Below are 18301 nucleotides of genomic sequence, written 5' to 3' on the forward strand. Positions count from 1 at the left end.
GATAAATCTAGCTAATCATCGCAAGTGGAGTTAAACTTTGTTTACCTTTGGCTCACAATTTTGCATTAGTGTGTGTGTGTGTGTGTGTGTGTGTGTGTGTGTGTGTGTGTGTGTGTGTGTGTGTGTGTGTGTGTGTAACAGGACACAATCAAGTTACATCATGGAAAGGATCTCATGTTTTTGGAGCTTGGCCTACATAAGGATTTATGTCATAATATGTTGGTCTCTGCAGCAGTTTGGACCAAACTTTAAAAATCTATTGATTGATATTGATTAGTGTTGACTCATTAAGGCTTCAGGGTGTTACACTTACAGTGCATCAGCATTTGGTATTGAGTCAGGTGTAAATTCCCTTCAGGGCAAGTGGTGTCAGATTTAAATGGCCCACACTTGGCCTAATGATGGTGATGATGATGATGAAGATGATGATGAAGGTGCATGTCAAGGTCTATTTTTCCTCAGAAGGAACATGTGCACATGTCTTTTGCCCCGGCGTCCATCACTCGTCTATTTTTAGTGGGGCTCTGTAAAGCAGCCATGTTGCCTGCGGAGTAAACCGTCCGTGCGCCCCGGAGGAGCCACTGCGGCACTGAGTCACGCTCCTGATCCGTGCGCGCTGCGGCTCTCAGGTTCACCGTGTTGCTTTTTTAGGACACATCCCGGAACTGTGCCGGTGCTGTGCGCAGCTGAGTGACGGGGCAGGGCGGCAGGAGAGGACTGCAGGCGCGACGGAACACCGACTCAAATCCATTCCCGGGATATTGACGCGCACACACACACACAAAATTAACTGCGGACCAGGAGGAGAGGGAGGTAAGTGTCCTGTACCGTGCTGTTCTTTTTCTGGTGAATGTTGTGTTTCTTGGGGGCGGAGGGGTACGCTGCTGCGGTAGTGCTGTGTCACAGAGCTGTGCCAGGTTTGTGCGCAGAAAATGTCCAAACAAAGTCATCTTCACCTGCTTCCTGCTTGTGCGTCACATGCGTTCTTCTGACAGGTCTGGCACGAGCTTTACGCACCGCGAGGACGCACTGTATTGATTTGACGCTGTTTTTCTTTTGCCTCTACATTCTCTCTGGAGTAACGGTGCTTGTGGCTTCTCACACTGAAGCATCAGATTTGAGGAGGGCAGGTGAAGTTACTGTGCGCGTGCCAGTGCAATGTCATGGAGCGTGAACGTCTTTGGCCTGAAGACCCCCTGTGGGATGAGACACCTGTAATAACCCATCATGACATTCTAACAGCCCATTGGTGTTATACAGGAGAGCGTGGCCTAGGGGATAGAGCGTATGTTCTGCATCAAGAAGGTTGCCGGTTTGAATCCCACTCTTTCCCATCTGCACGCCTAAGTGTCCTTGGCAAGATACTGAACCCCTAAATGGCCCCTCATAAATATTGAGTGTACTATAAATGTAAGTTGCTTTGGACAAAAGCGTCAGCTAAATGACATGTAATGTTATATACTATTGATTGTGGGCTCTTTTTGGGGTTTCAAAGTCAATTTATGAACCAAACACCAGTTTACAAAACGATCTTACACCTCAAGGTCCATTTAGTAGCTTATGGAGCTTTTTGCTGTCCCACATTGGCTTAGCAGATCCAATCGGCTTTTACTTTCTAATAAACGTTAAAACAAAATGGACAGGAAGTCCTCAAGTGCTCCAAGATATGTTTAAATGAACCAATTTGCTGAGGAAGATCATGTGATATGATCAAAAGTCCCCAAAAAGCTTCTCATACCTGAAAAGTAAATGCTGTCCTAATAACTGATTTCCTAACTTTTCTTTATTGAATATTAACCATAATCAGTAACAACACACCTACAAAACAATAACGCTTTATTTTCTTCATTTTAAGATATTAAAATCAAAACCAACAATCCCACACCATGTTTATGAGATCATTACCAACACTATAAGGTTTTAGTGGCCATAGAGAAGACACATCTGTGGCTCAGGAGTTAGAGCAGGTAAGAAGGTTGGCGGTTCAATCCCAGTGCCCTTGGGCAAGATACTGACAGCTGTGTCCCAAGTAGGTTAAGGTGGTAGAGAGAGTGCTGCACATAGATGCACTGTATGAATGGATGAATGGCAAAAACTGTAATGTAAAGCACTTAAATAGGTCATCAAGACTTGAAAATCTCTATAGAAATACAGTTAATTTACCATTAAATCGTCCTTTTTCCAAGCTCCTGGATTACAGTGCAGCACATGGAGATCTGTGTTTGGATATCGTACAGTACAGTCGGCCCACAGCAGCCGACTCTGGGCTGTGGCCCAATATAGCCCCAAAGATCAGATACCAGGCCACAGGGTTCGGGAGACATGTGCAGGTCAGGATGAAGTCAGTAATATCTTTCCACTCTGCCGCGACATGTGGGTCCTCTCAGCTGTTGGTCGGGGGTCTTTATGTGGCAGATGCTGTGGCCCACCTGTCTGGAGGAACAGACTGAGGAATGTTCTCAAGTCGTGGAGAACAAACAGTACTGAAGACATTTTTAAAAAGATGAAATATTTCTGAGACTTTAACGCGACAATGTATTTCTGATGCAAGAAGTGGGCCTTAACTCACACCAGCTGCTGCCCCTTCAGTTCCTATGGTGGATGAATCAAGTCTATATGAATATGGAAATCTCCATGGCAATACAAAGACATCGCCATCGATTTTGGCTGCTTCATAATAAATTAGTGCAGCTGATGCGGCTGCTTCTGTGTCATGGATTTTAAACAAAGATTAAGTTTGTTATTGAGCGAGAGAGTGATTAAGTGAGGTTCTCGTTCGCAGATTACTTTTCTGTGGTTCAACTTATCGATTGATCAACTAAACTTTTCCAACTCTGACAAAATAAAATTTTCAAAGTACCACAAAGCACCATAGAGTATCACTCTCTATTAAGAAACCCTCAATTGTAAAAAGTATATATATTTTAGATCAGATCAGAAATAAAGACGATTATGAGCCATTTAAGGCAGCCTGTTGTGATAAATGTCAAACTCACAGGCTTTTCACTCTGTAGTTTATAAGCCATCTCATATATATGGTCCTCAGTTGTTTGTCAAAGGTTCTTACATTAATTGTTTTATTTTGGTTCTTTTGTCTATGAGTTATAAGAAGAGATTCTGTCGTGTTTTTATGTCTTGTATTTCAAAACGAAGCAGCTGAAACATTTGACATAGAGGTATTAAACAAAGGAGCTATAAATCCTGTATGAAAGATGTTATTACAAACAACTCATCATAATAAACTGGGACTCCACTCAGTCCTCGTACATTTCTTGTGGCAGAGTTGACATTGTTGGTCCATCTCTGGTCTCTTGTTATCAGCGCACTCGCAGCCCTGCAGGTTCCAGGTCTCGCCTTTAAGAGCTGCTGCGAGCACGAGATCAGAAATAGCAGCTTAGTGGTGGGATAGGCATCTGGCACTGCTGAGAGATTTCTCCAGAGGGATGAGCCGCTGACGCCCATCAGGACATGTTGGCTGCTCGGAGCATGTTATTACTGGGCATAATTTAAAAAAGATTACAGACAGGAGACACCATCCAAGCTACGGAGTTTACTCACAGCCACAGAGGTGCAGAGCTTCCTGGTGGGTTTTTTAAACACCATCCTGTCAAAATCTTTAATCCAGAGCATTTGGGGTGTGTGTTGGATACACAGGTAGCAGGTGTCCGAATAGGAAGAGTGTGTTACCTAGCAGTAGTTTGTGTAATCATGCAGCAGCTCTCTGGCTTGAATTCCACTCGGCTGACTAATTAACATTGGAAACAGGCCTGTGTTGGCTCATGGTGAGGCGTATGGCTGGTCAGTGTTAAATCGGTGTGCTCTGTGCTGTTTCCTTCAATGTATTCCACTGGCTTTAGGTTACACTTCTAGACTTGTTCCACATATCAACTAAACTAGGACTGTGTGTGTGTTCGTGGATGTTATACAGTTAGTTTTGTGCGGTGGCCGACGTAGTTCAATGCTTTGTGAAGTTCCATCACTAAGGACGAGTAGCAGAGTTCAATAACTCACTGATTAGGCCCCATGTCACAACCTTCTGTTAAAAAGGTTTGGATGAGGATTAGAACGTCCTTCATGTATCATGTACTTCTTTGGGGGGTTGGTTCGATGTAGCGCCCCCCCCCCCCCCCCCACTCAGGTCCCTTTTACAATGGCGTTAACAAAGTCCTTTAAAATGCTCCTAAATGTAAGGAAACTGTTTTAAATCAGTGGATCTCCTGGTTGATGTACAACACAGAAAACTGCTCCCTAATGTCTGTATCTCATCTACACAGTCGATAAAGTTACTGTGTTCTACATAAAGTATTTTCCCAGGATACTTTCACACTTTTGTATTATTGTTTTAAATAACTCTCTGACATTCCTCTCATCCCGGCCCCAGTCTCTACCTCTTCTAATCCAATAGTGTGATTGGTACAGATGTTGTGACTGTGGCAGACGGCTCACACGGAGACAGTGTTCATAAAAACCTCCCCACTCTGGATACTTAGTTGTATATTCAGTTTCACTCTGCTGCTGATGTGGCCCAGCTTTATGAAAACAAGAAGCAGCAGAGTGAGAACGCTTCAAAGTGAATACCACGTTCCCCCTCCTCCGGATTCAGTGGTGATCTTTTAGGACCAAATGATTTAATCAAAATCACAAAACTAAAAACCCTTTTTGTTTTTCAAGTGTTTGCCACTATGGAAGGTTTGATGCTGCGGCTGGAGCGAGCTGTGACTCGTCTGGAGAAGATGTCCGTCAACATGCACCCGACTGCTGGCATGGCGAATGGGGACTGCGTCAACGGCATTGACGAAGGCAAGTCTGAAACTTACCATTGACTCAGAGGGTTGAAGGGGGGAGGGGGGGGGCACACACACACACAGGCAAAAAACAATCAAATAAGCAGTGATATCTCTGTGTTCTTAGGCCCGTCTCAGAGTGTGGACGCCTTCAACCTGCTGCTCAGCGGTCCAGTGTCAGACTACCTGAGCAAGAGCCGAGCCATAGGGAGCGAGGTGGAGAAACATGTGAGTGATTTTTTTTAATGTTTGTATAATAATCGCTTTCCTTGCCACACAACTGTCATCTTGGTGATGGACGAATCCCTTGTAGACACACACCTGTCCACACACACTTCATAAAGAAACACACACTTACACACAGATGCTGCAGCGGCTGTCGGAGACAGATGTCGCCACAGCTGCTGTCGGAGTGATCTGCAGTTACAGTGCAGCAGCGGGGGGGTCGGCACTGGGCCCTTGGCAATACCCATGCCAAGTGTGGAACCAATAGGACGAATGATTCTCGAGACATGCGTTCCAGATACATGCAGGCAAACACAGCGCAAGATGAAAGTGTCTGGTTGCTCTCATTTCTGCTTCATGGAGCCCTTGTGATAGTCCAGATTTTGCAAGACTCTTAGAATCCATTAAGTATTGTGCATATTCTTATTCTAATTTCTAAACGAACTCAGGTTTGTAAGGATCTGCTCTCATTTGATCTCCTCTGTAAAGGGAGAGCGCGCTTGTGCATTTTTTTGTGCAGACGTAGATTTTTAAACAAAACAGGATCTTACTTAGATATGTTCAGCTTTGGAAAGATATCAAGGACGGTGATGTAAACGTAGAAACAAGGCAGTGAGTGTGTGTGCGTGTGTGTTTGTGTGTGTGAGTGAGTGTGTGTCTGTGTGTGATAGCAAAGGTTTCCTGTCCTCTACAAAGCCAAGGATGGGAGTATGACTGAACTTTGACTTTACGTTCATCTATCAAGTTGCTAGTCGAGCACCTTTTTTTCTATTTGGTAATGACCCGCACTCCCAGAGGGATTGTGTGTTTTGTGTTTTGTGTTAAGCCAGCTGGCAAATATAGCTGTTTTATATCGTTGGAATAAATCCAACACAACAGGGAGGGCTTGAAAACCGAGGGGTAAAGACAGACGGACAGAAATTCCCTCCCGAAATGTGAAAAAAAGAAAAGACAGAAAGCTTATAGTTCTCTTTCTATGCCTGTGTCCCATCACTGCACGAGTATGTGAGTGAGAGCCAGAGGTGGTTTCTTTAAGTTTTTAGAGCTCCTTTTATGGACAAAGCCTCCCTGGTGGTTCCCTTGGCCCACAACTGGAGGTCTCTCACACACACACACACACACACACACACACACACACACACACACACAGACACAGAAGCATGCACAGGACACGGCTGGCTGGGTCTAACCCAAACACTCTGTGTGTGTTTGTTTTGTATACTCGCTTTTGTATGTGCAGCACAGACAGATTTACCGGCTGTAGTTTTATAGGAAAATAATAAACTGGTAAAAGAAGGAAATATTTTCTTTTAAGGGAACTGCAGCCAAATTCAGCAGGCACCATATAACACCCATGAAATGTGTGATGCTACGTGTGTATTATCATCCTAATCTATCTGTGTCTGACTCTTGATGATTGACAGGCGGAGATGGTGCACGATGCCCTGCAGACTCAGAAAACTTTCCTCAAAATGGCTGCAACACACCAGCAACCTGCAAAGGTAATTGCCATGGAAACCCATCGATGGTTAGGTACGCTGTGACCTTGAGATAATCATTGCAAAACATTTACAGTATTTAAATGTATTGATTCATGAAAGTAAAACGCTGAAGAGCAACCAGCTACTTTTTAAGGAATTTGGGATTTACAAAAGGATCTTGGAGCCATTTCCCTAATCTCATGCCAATGGGCCTGTTATTCCTTTAACTCTGAAAGTCTGGACTGTAAAACAATAGAGTTAACACCCTGGTGACAATATGTTTGGAGGAGCTGACCATGAACGGCAGCATCCATGGTCTGGGGCTGGGTGGAGACCTCTGATACATTTCATTCGCCAACTGTCTCTGTTGTCATTTCCTGTTATCTCTCTTGAGTGTAGTCTCTCTTTACTAAAAGCACAGAACGACGCGGTAGGTGACCTGGGTTGCCAGTTGCAGGCAACAGTTAAGGGTTATTAAGAGTTTAACTTTTACAGCATCACTGGCTGCCGCTGTTTGGGCTGACTGAGAAACATGGCAACAAACAAACCATTACAGTCGGTTGAAGTGGATGAACAGCATGTGTGATTCTTGTGGAATTCAAACACAAAGTGCATCAGATGTTGCACAAGTAACAGCAGCTCAGTAGCGAGAAGAACAGTATCAGGGTCCGGTGGGTCAGTGTGTGTCCTCCCCTCCTGTGTTCCCCAGCAGGCCGGCCTGTTCACAGAGGGATTACTCTGCTCTTTGACTAAGAAAACGCTAATACAACACATTCCCAACATGTTCACGTATAGAGAGAAAAGAGGGTGGGAGAGAGAGAGAGCTGTGTGCGTGGATGTGTGTGTGTGTGAGAGAGAGAAAGAGAGAAAGGAGCGCTGATATGATATCATCCCATTGGCCTTCTGTTTGTGTGTGTGCGTGTGTGTGCATATGTGTGTGTGTGTGTGTGTGTGTGTGTGTGTTACCGGGCCCAGAGAGCCTACCAGGAATTGATTACTCCCTGTCTGTCAGGTCATTGGTGGAGAAACGGTGAAAAGAGCGTTCAGTGATTGTCAGAAATACAAACAAGGGAAGAGTGAGGGCTTTACAGAGAGAGAGAGAGATAGAGGAGGGGGGGGGGGGGTTCGCTGGCCCAGGAGGGGGGCTCATGAGAGTTGTGAGAGTTGTGGAGCTGTAAAATGCCTTAACTGGGTAATTCCAAAAGATAAACTTGGAAAATGTCTTGATTTGTCTACGTCACGTTTGTCTCCAGTTTAGATTTTGTAAAGTGCTGCAACAACAGGGATCAGATCAGACAGTGCCATGAAAGCTTTGCATCACAAAGCCACAGACCTTATAGTAATAATCATATTTTACCAGTAGGTCTTTTCACCAAAGGGTCAGAGCTGTCGGAAAAAACATGAACGTGTCAATGTCAGGCGGCACAGCGGTTAGCCTGACGGCACGAGGGTTCTGGTTCGAATCCTCTGAGCAGTCTGGCTTTCTTCAACAGTGCAAAGACGTGTTGGTGTAAATATGAGACTGGATTCATGTTGTTTGTTCTGATTACTGATAAAAGTGTTGGGTAGTGAATGGCTGTCGCCTGGCTGCTGGGAGAGCCCAGTAGGATCATGGGACTTTGCCTGATGCCCCCATTGCCGCCTGAAAAGTGGAACTCTGCAAGCAATGCAACCGACCCACGATGCAGTTCGGCAACACATGACGTCAGCCCATCCAATGTGAATGGGCAGCGTTTCATTTGAAGCCTCCAACACAAAGGTCGCTTACAGACATGAGCTGAGGGTAAAGTTCATAGAATTGGGTCCAGACTTTTCACCCAATTCACGGACACACATGAGCAACACAATGGGAGTTTCTCTGCAAGTTCACAGCAGCAACAAATCCTCCGCATTGTTCAGGTGAGAGGTGGAGCAGCCGGGTGCAGCAGACAACCCCCATCAGCATGCGATGAATCCAGCGGGGATCCCCTGCTGTGTTTCACACATTGAATTCTCCTGAATTTATACGGACTTGACACGAGGAGGCCAGGCGGAGAAAGTCCCACGATAATCCTGAGCCTCTCCCTCGGAGTTCAGTGCATGTGTGAAAGCAGCTACACAACAGGTGTGAGTCCTGAAATAAAGGGTGAACTGAGGCTGTCGTGGGATGTCCATATTTAGAAGCAGTTTTGTTGCACAACAACATTTTATTGATCAGCACTTTCAGAAAAGGTGTTTTTTCAGTCATGGTTACATCCCTGTGTTAACGTGAACACTTACTAAGTACAACTTGGGATCTGGTGTAGATACAGTCACAGGCTGTAAAAGCTATTTCACCTCTGCATGCACCTGGGCAGTCGCTGAAGTTGAACCAGAAAGAGTTCACTGCTGATTACAGTAACTTTGATATGAGGTTGAATTCTGAATCATTCCCAGATCGCTAACGGCTGCTGACAAAACAATCAACATACTTTCCAGTCCAGTCATGTGAAGCAATTTCAACGAGTTCATGGATGAAAAAGCCCAGAGTCACTTTTCAGATTCTCGTAGAAGCTCGGATGATAGAAAAAAACACCTCGGAGAAAATATGATGTCTGAGGCAAGCTGAGGACATCACCCCTCCACACACAGTCAACATGACACACAAACCTATGAATACACTCATACACTCACAAACACACAGAATACCCCCCCCCACACACACACACACACAAACCATTGGTACAAACATCACACACACAGACACGTCTGCTGACCTTCCTCATTCATGTCTATATCTGTCATCCTCAATCCGGGGTTCAGAGGGAAAAAAGTTTATTTGACTCTTGCCAGTGCAACCCCCCCCCCCCCTTCTCTCTCCACACATACACACACACACACACACACACACACACACACACACACACAGAGCTCTCAAACTTCTGGCCTTTCTCTCCAGCGCAGCACTGTTGTGCTCTCTGACTTTTTATGGGCATGTTCTATATTTGAGCCTGTTGTCAGTGTCTGCGTGTGTGTGTGTGTGTGTGTGTGTGTGTGTGTGTCTGTAAGAGTTAGATAGAGTGTGAGACAAAGAGAAATCAAGAGACCCTTGCTTTTTTTGCTCTCTCACTCTCATGTGACCTCAGATTGTACCGTTACCTCAGTGTTGTGTGTGTGTGTGTGTGTGTGTGTGTGTGTGTGTGTCCACATTGTGTTAAAACCCCTCCTGCAGCTCCATTGTCGTCCTCTCCTCTCTCAAACTTTGATCCACTGCTTGTATATGAAGTCAAGGCCTCAGACACTGATGTGCTGTTGTCACACGCTGAGCTCATTCACTGCCCATCCAAAAAAAAACGTATCCGCCACTTTTGATCTCTTTGTGGGCTCGTTCTCTTTCTGTCTGCGTTCATGAACTTTTATGAACGCCGCCATCTTGTGCATTTAGGGGCCAGAGTCTGCGCAGTAACAGTCGGGGAATGGAGCTGCTGGATTTAGTGTCCTGATGATACAATTGATGAAGTAGACAGAGAGTCTCACCAGCACATGAACCATCTCACAGCTGCTCAGTGTAACACCATCATTCTTCGTATCTGTTCTCAGGAACGTAGCTGCTTCTCCACCCTCAAACAAAATCATCAATGTCAGTAGTTCCTTGGAACTCGCAAATTACTGAAGGGTCTTCTGGGGGAAATTGATGCTCGGCTGCAGCTCTGACTTGATACCAACTCTGCAAATTGCCAGAACGTGCATGTGGGAATATGGGCTAGGTCCCCTGTGCACCCTCCAGTCATTATCTGTCTTATTTCTGTCTGCGTAGCTCGACTGAATGAGGGGGAAGTCCACACTCTACCCCGGCACTGACTCACAGAATACACAAAAGTCACCCGGACTCAAAGATGAACTGATTTTACTAATAGTTGCATGATAAATTGAGTAAGTGCACAAAAACAGAAATAATAGATGAAAATGTCATTAAGATAGAGAAAGCTGAGAGGAAGACGATGCCCAGCTCCTATATTCCCACCCAGCACAGACAGTACATCCCTATTGACCGTAGGGAGGTACATCTGTTCTGGACGGGGGGGATACACACACACTGCCTCATAGACATTAGCTGGATTTAGTAATAATAGAAGCAGCTGGACAAGCAGAGAAAGGCCCGTCTATCCCAGCTTATGGAGATCATGTGCATCTGATTAAAGGGAAGAATTTGTTGAAATTTAAAGTTTCTTCTTCGTCTTTGCAAACAAGCATATGTTTACAGAAGCAGACGTATTATGCATTTTTCACACTACGTATATTATACAAATTTTTCCATTTGAATAAAGAAACTATTTTGTCACGGGCTCATTGTCTGTAAAAGCTGCTGCAACAATTCTCCAATGAAACATCATGTTCCTGCATTAATTGTATGTGTGTGTGTGTGTGTGTGTGTGTGTATGTGTGTGTATGCGTGTGCGTGTGCATGCGTGCGTGTGAGAGTATATGTGTGATAGGTAAACTGTAAACACTGGCGGAGTGGTATGCCTTACAAGGCCAGAGGGATCTCCCCATGTACCCAGGAATGTTTGCAGGGACAGAGCGATGGCGGGGGAGGGGGGGGGGGCTTGGGGCTGAGCTGTACTGATCTGGAAGATCCAGTGGAAAAAGACTCCAGCTAATAAAATTAGTGACTGTCCCATAGCCTAGTTTAGGAATTACTGGTTGCATGGAGCTGGGAGCGGGGTAAACGATGCAGGCTATCTCAGACATCTGGGTATTATGTATTCAAAAGAGGCAAAAGAAGGATTCTGTGCTTCTCTTGCCAGCTGGTTTATTTCTGATTTGGTTTAAATGAAACATGTTTGTAGGACTCACTATCACAGTCTCGATCCGCCCTCCCTCACCTGTTCCATCCTCTGTCACCGGCATCTCTTCCTCGTCTCCTGCATCCTCCTCTTCCTGACTCCTTGCTTCTTTCCCAGACGGAGCTGCACGACCTGATGAAGCCCATTTCAGAGCACATCCAGGACATCCAGAACTTCCGGGAACGGAACCGCGGCAGCAGCTTCTTCAACCACCTGTCAGCCGTCAGCGAGAGCATCCCGGCGCTGGGCTGGGTCGCTGTGGTGAGGAATAATCCAATTACACCCTGGTGAACAAATAGACAGAACATTCAGTATAATACACGTTGTTAGAACATGAATGTCCCTGTCAGTCATCCTGATTTAAGTTGAATTCAAATGTTATCCACCAAACTAACCACTCGTGAAAAATTGACTATCAGAAAAATATATCAGAACTACAAGTGGAAACATTGCGTTTAATTATGCAAAATCTAAAATCAAATATTATACATATAACACAAGAGCCAGAGCTATAGATAAACTCGACATGTGGAGTTTTTACCTCCTTAACATACTAAGTATGTTTTCCTCCAATGCTCTCCCCCTAACTTCTGGGATGAATATCATTTAGATAAAGAACATAATCCCTCCTCTTCTCTTCTTAAATAAAAAACTCCAGCTCCGGCTCTGGTAAGTGTATGTCGCTGTCAGGAGCTCTTCCACACAGGTCTTATTAAACATGTCCGACTCAGACCTTTAAGTACGAGATGCTCCTCTGTTTATTTTACCCCAAATGCAAAGTGGAATGATAAACAGATACTTTTCACCAAAGGTCTACAAAGGACAGTTTGGGCCTCACAGGGTCCGTGTCACACTGACGGTGAGATAAGATCTTTCTCTCTTGTCTCTCTTCAGTGTCAGAAGCCGGGTCCCTACGTGAAGGAGATGAACGACGCCGCCACCTTCTACACCAACAGAGTTCTGAAGGACTACAAAGAAACGTTAGTACATCTTCACCGGCACCATGATGCACATGTCACGAGGGTGATATCTGTTTTGTTCGTTTTTTTTAGATGAACCAGAGCAGTCTCTAATCTGACTATGTAAACCTTGACAAATTAAAAACAGCATTTTTATTTTAACCAAAAGAAACAATTTTTCCACAGTTTGAGATTGTGGAAAAAATTAAAAAACTAGAATAGGAGAGTTCCCACTTCCACTAAGGCCCAACAGTTCCCTTAAAGTTCCCAAATTTTACAAAGTTTCACAAATTCAAAGATATCAGACCAGCACTCAGAATTTCTTCCTCCTGCTTTACTGCCTCCCTCGCCTTCCTCCTTCCTGTTTTCATCTGAATATCACATATTTGTCTCCCCCACCTCCTCCCACCATCAACCCTCCCCGGCTTCCCCCCAGCGACAGACGCCATGTGGACTGGGTGCGCTCCTACCTGTCGATCTGGACCGAGATGCAGTCGTTCATCAAGCAGCACCACACCACAGGCCTGGAGTGGAGCAAGATCGTGAGTACAGAGGCGTATATATTCTTTTGTGTTCAATTTACTGTTCAAATCAAACACCTACATTTATCATTAATACTAAATTAGTTTTACAAATTAATACTACATTCTTCTTAAAGAATAAGGCTGAAAAAGTGATGTATGTTTGCACTTGGTCCTTCAGCGTCCACCTTCTCTAAATGTTAACACACCAGCCTGAAAACAAGACATCACTCCTGAAGCCACTTGTGTATTATCTTAGCTTTGTTGCCATTGAGTTTCCATTCACAGGCCATGATATTTTTATATCAGAGCTCAAATGGACTTTATTTTTTGCGTGCACTTCCATTTTTAGTTATGGAGCGAGCGGTTACATAAACCGCTGCAGAGAGCATGAATGAATGAACGAGCTCACGAAGCCCCTGTCACTCCCACACTCACTTCTGTTTATGGATGTCTCTGCTCTCACACCCGCTGGATCCCAGAGATTACGAGGACGACTCGAAACCAAATCCCATCGGCGCACACTTGACCTCCTCCTCCTCCTGGCAGTTAGGAGAGTCTTTCTCTTGTCTTTATTTCGCTCGGGGGAACCTGGCTGTGTCGCATGTTGGCGTCTAAAAGTCGTAGAAGCTCTCTCTGAGAAACTTGTGCTCCAGTTTTTTTCTTAAAGGAGTAGTTGATCACATTAGGAACGTTTATTTGTTCTCATGCAGAGAGTTAGCCGAGAAGTTTGATACCACAATGACCGTGCACTAAATATGAAACTACAGGCCGCAGCATGTACGCCCGCTAGGCTTTGTCCAAATGTTTATAAAAAACACACCTACTTGTGCTTATTCAGGAAGAAATAGCTCCACATGCATCCCCAAATTCGAAAAAGGAGTGTGAAAGGATTAAACAATTGAAACGTGACCCTTTAAAGTTGCAGGTGTGCACATTGGGTTAAAGCCTGACTGCTGTTTTCCAGGCTTTATGCTGATTTCAGCTTATTGTCCTCTGGCTGTGTCTTAACAATCACCACACACATCAGTGCAATCAATCTTTGCACATCTCCCCCCAAAAAAGTTCAACCTGCTGAACTCGACATCAAATGATTGAAGCCGGAACTGTGCATAATGGTGAACAACTGTTCTCCCATGTGTGTTTCCTGCAGAAACTTGAGAGCCTGCAGTGGCTGCGTGTGTGTCAGCTGTCGCCCCTGCAGTGTGTCTGAGCGACACAGTGCACATGTGGGTACAAGGATGGGAGTGTGTGGCGCTAACAGGTGGTCCTCAGGGTTTGCCTGAATGGAGGTTTTCTTCACAGAGGAACCCCCCGACAAAGAGCCTGTGTGCACACGCAGTTTGCGCCGTAACCCAAACTGCTGGGCTGATCCCCAGCAAGCGCAGCCGTCATCTGCTGCTCGGGGGGGGGGGGGTTAGTGACACGCTCATACTATGACATGCTCAGGCTGACATATGGATGTGGATTCACAGACAAAAACTATTTGAAACAGACACTTCTGCGTTTTTTGTTCGTTATTGATTATTCGATCAATCGGTTCAGATCAGGACTAAAGCCGTGGGAAAAGTTTTAACTCTTACAGTTTGAATGTAGAAGGATTTTAAATGAAACAGATCCCAGCGATATAAGATGTTGTTATTTATGATCGACATAAGAATTGACAAATACTGTTCAATTATTTTTTTTTAAAGACAACACCTCAACAGAATTATTATTTTGGTGCTTTTTCTACCTGCACATAAATGCACTCATGAAAACAAAGAAGCAGTCAGAAATGTTTTACAGGCATAAATGTCCACACACACACACACACACACATACACACACACAGTCACACACACACACACACACACACACACACAGTTAATCCAGTGGTATGTGCTGAGCTGTTTAGTGTAACAGGTCTGCATTGTTCATCCATGATGTGTACCACACATGTGCCTCGTGTCTGAGGTCAAGTAGCCTCAGATGGAATCATAAGTGTTTGAAGTGACAATTCAATTCTCCCCTGTGATAGTGTGGGTGTGTGTATGTGTGTGTATGTGTGTGTGAAACTGAATCCAGAGGATATTTAGTTTTTTTGACAAAAAAAGCAATCAATCCATGATCAATTCATGGTTTCAGGTCATTGTTGAGATCAACTATAGATCCAAACCCATGAAATATGTGCATGGAATAATGTATTGAGTTTCCAGTTTCCATTATACATAAATATTTGATTCAGTGTTATCATCACATAACTGAATAACTAGTTTGTGTGCTGCTGGCAGGATAAGATGAGATTCAACAACATCAAGTAAAGTAAAGGTTCCCCCCCCCATCATCTCTTATTCTACTTGTTCCCAGTCACACACACTAACATCACAAGGTCCTGAGTGAGAAACCATCATTACTGCCCACCACAGCTTTCCCACATTCCCTAAGCAATACTCCCCCTGCTGGACATGTTTACAACTGCAGCTGTTATCCTCAGAACACCTGTTGCCTCCGTGTTTTCTGTGTGTGTGGCATGAAAGGCTCACACACCATATTATTGTTGGACCTTTCTTTTTCTTCATGCCCCAGGGCCCCATTGCTCCGCCCTCTCTCCTTGACTCCCCCAAGACCCCCGGGGCTCCCTGCCACCTGCCACCTCCCCCTCCTCCCCCCGGCCCACCTCCGGTCTTCACGGCCGAGGACCCGCAGCCTCAGGTGGGCAATGGGGCGGCACAGCACTCGGCTCTGTTTGCTCAGCTCAACCAGGGCATGGACATCACCAAAGGTCAGTTCACTTCAGGAACTGGAAATTAAGGGCATAAGTACAGAGGATGTCAATTTTTTAACTTAAATAGTGTTTGATATAAAACTACTTTCAGCCCTCATGTATCAGTGCAGGTGAACTAAACGTATGTAGTAGTGATGGTATAAATGTGATCATGAAATGAAATCTCGATATGATTATAAATTTGTCAACAAGAAACACAGTAAATATGGTTTAACGATATGCTGTAGCCACACAATGGTCGCATCCTCGATAATATGTATGGGAACTTTTGAAGTTTCACTTACACAACTTTAAATTCAAGTTTTTTATTGTTGATTCGGAAATGTGTCGGACTAAATATCTTTAAACTTCAGGCTCCAAAACAAATCAAGAATTTTTCAAATATTCAGAAAATCTTATGGTTTGATTTGGTGGACAATTCCTCGGATAAGTGAGGTAGAGTTGGGGGAAGTAAGACTTTCGTAAAATCCCATATATGTTCCTGCATGTGAATACATATCTCCTCCATGTCTGTAGGTCTGAAGCGTGTGTCAGAAGACCAGAAGACCCACAAGAACCCAAATCTGCGCTCTCAAGCTGCACCGACCAAAACCAAATCCTCGGGGGCTGCGGCCTCATCGAAAGCAGCCGTCCAGAAAAGACTCCCGCTCCTGGAGCTGGAGGGGAAGAAATGGAGGGTGGTGCGTGACCTGTTGACATCATCTTTCAGGGGTTTTAATACCCTTTTCTCACATTTGAAATATTACACACCGATTTTTGATTGAATCTGTTGTTGCAGGAGAACTTTGAGCAGAAACACGACCTGGTGATTGAGGAGACGGAGCTGAAACAAGTGGCCTACGTCTTCGGTTGCAATAACTCCACCCTGCAGGTTAAGGGAAAAATTAACTCCATCATCATAGGTGAGATTCCTCCAAACAAACCAAGAAAATGTTGGTGAGTTTATATTCGTAATCTCTCATTGCAATTCTCATTATTCCACGTGTTTTGTTTGCTCAGACAACTGCAAGAAGCTTGGTCTAGTTTTTGAGAATGTTGTTGGGATTGTGGAAATCATCAACTCCAATTCAATCCAGATACAGGTGAGTGGAGCATTTATAACGAGAAGGGTGCCTGGAGAGCGTGTACCGCCGTAAGGCTGATGGACTACTTTTTCAAAATATTGCATATACATGTATTGAGATCGGAAACAAATACAACGTACACATAATTTTCAAGCAAACTGCTTGAATGATTTCACCTGTTTGGGATATTAGAACTATACATGTGCCAGATCTGTCGAGAAATTCCCAGAATATGTAAAAAACACAAATACTCTATCTTGCAATTTTTTATTCTTAGATTCTTAATTGAATCTGCACCAAGACCCTTCCACCTCATTTTTTGAGTAATCCTGCTAAGAGACAAACCCATAAAGGCCAATGGAAACGTAACCTCCTTGGCAGAGTAACAAGTAAAAGCCTTGATGTCAAAAGACAGTGAATATTAAAGATGGAGCCTGAACATTTGACATAACAACTCTTCTATTACAGTTTCAATACTGAAAGAATTGATTTGACAGTTTATACCAGATACAGTACATGTAAGCAGCTGAGACTCATCTCTCTGTTGCAGGTGTTGGGAACAGTCCCGACTATTTCCATCAACAAGACGGAGGGCTGCCAGGTGTACCTGAGCAAGGACTCCCTGAACTGTGAAATCATCAGCGCCAAGAGCTCTGAGATGAACATCCTGATTCCTACAGGAGATGACGATTATGTAAGTGTCGGAGATAAAGAACGAGTGGCAGGACTATTGACCTCTGGGTGTGTGTTTTAATTTGAAGTTCTTCTCGGTTGTTCCACAGAGGGAGTTTCCGGTGCCAGAGCAGTTCAAGACCGTTTGGAGCGGCTCCAAGCTGGTGACAGAGCCCACTGAGATCGCAGGCTGATCTGAGGCGCCATCATCTTCACCTCCATCAAATTAAATAAATGTTCACGTATCTTTCCGTCCCTGTGAACCTAGTGAACCTCGCTGGCAATTATCGGTATAATCACTGTCGCTGTAATCGTTACTTGGTGAAATACTTTGAAGCTGTTGATTGTGATAAATAACAAACTAGGGAAATCATCACAATATCACTATACCTTAAATATCTTGTTTTGGGATTTACCATCATTCTGACTGCACTGTATCCACACACATGGCTGTTTTATTGTATAAGAGCTAAACTACAGATTAGACCACAGCAGCAATAACGTTAGTCAACAGGAATAAGCTGGAGTGTGTAAATGTATAACACGCACAGTAGTCAAGTTTCATTTAGTGAAGTTATATGGAACAGTGTTCAGTGTAGTTTGTATTAAAGCCACATGTAGGTTTCACTGGTGTAGAGTAACATCCAGAAATGAGAAATAAATGTTCAACTGATCAAAATAATAGGCTTCTAATTTCTTGTGTGCCTTTAAAATAGACAGTAGCGTTTACACTTTATTATTATCTATGTGTGCATCACTCTATTTTGTACTAAGACGTAGTAAATGGCGTCAGCATAGGGAAGATTGTAACCACTAGTGATTCTCAAAATGTTTAATTTACATGGAGACGATTTGATGTAATTGTGGATCATTTTTCAAATAAAATCCAAACTCCCACTTCTGGCTTGTTTATGTTATTGATTGGATGTTCTTCTACCCACTTCTGTTTTCTCTATCATTGTAGAGTCTAATTATTCTGCCATTGATGATTCGTGGATTTTTCTACACGCTACAACATAGAAA

General features: G+C 44.1%; 1 protein-coding gene across 1 annotated transcript; it reads left to right on the forward strand.

The window, feature by feature from the left end:
* The first annotated feature begins 571 nt into the window (after positions 1 to 571).
* Positions 572 to 18175, forward strand: cap2 (cyclase associated actin cytoskeleton regulatory protein 2). The gene is made up of 13 exons (XM_062410524.1): positions 572 to 813; positions 4672 to 4800; positions 4912 to 5012; positions 6434 to 6511; positions 11413 to 11556; positions 12190 to 12275; positions 12691 to 12796; positions 15344 to 15539; positions 16059 to 16222; positions 16321 to 16444; positions 16542 to 16624; positions 17157 to 17300; positions 17389 to 18175. The coding sequence occupies exons 2-13, from the start codon at positions 4683 to 4685 to the stop codon at positions 17470 to 17472; spliced, it is 1428 nt and encodes a 475-aa protein (XP_062266508.1). The 5' UTR covers positions 572 to 813; positions 4672 to 4682; the 3' UTR covers positions 17473 to 18175.
* The last annotated feature ends 126 nt before the right edge of the window (positions 18176 to 18301 follow it).

This window comes from Platichthys flesus, chromosome 17 (assembly GCF_949316205.1).
Source record: "Platichthys flesus chromosome 17, fPlaFle2.1, whole genome shotgun sequence".
NCBI lineage: Eukaryota > Metazoa > Chordata > Actinopteri > Pleuronectiformes > Pleuronectidae > Platichthys > Platichthys flesus.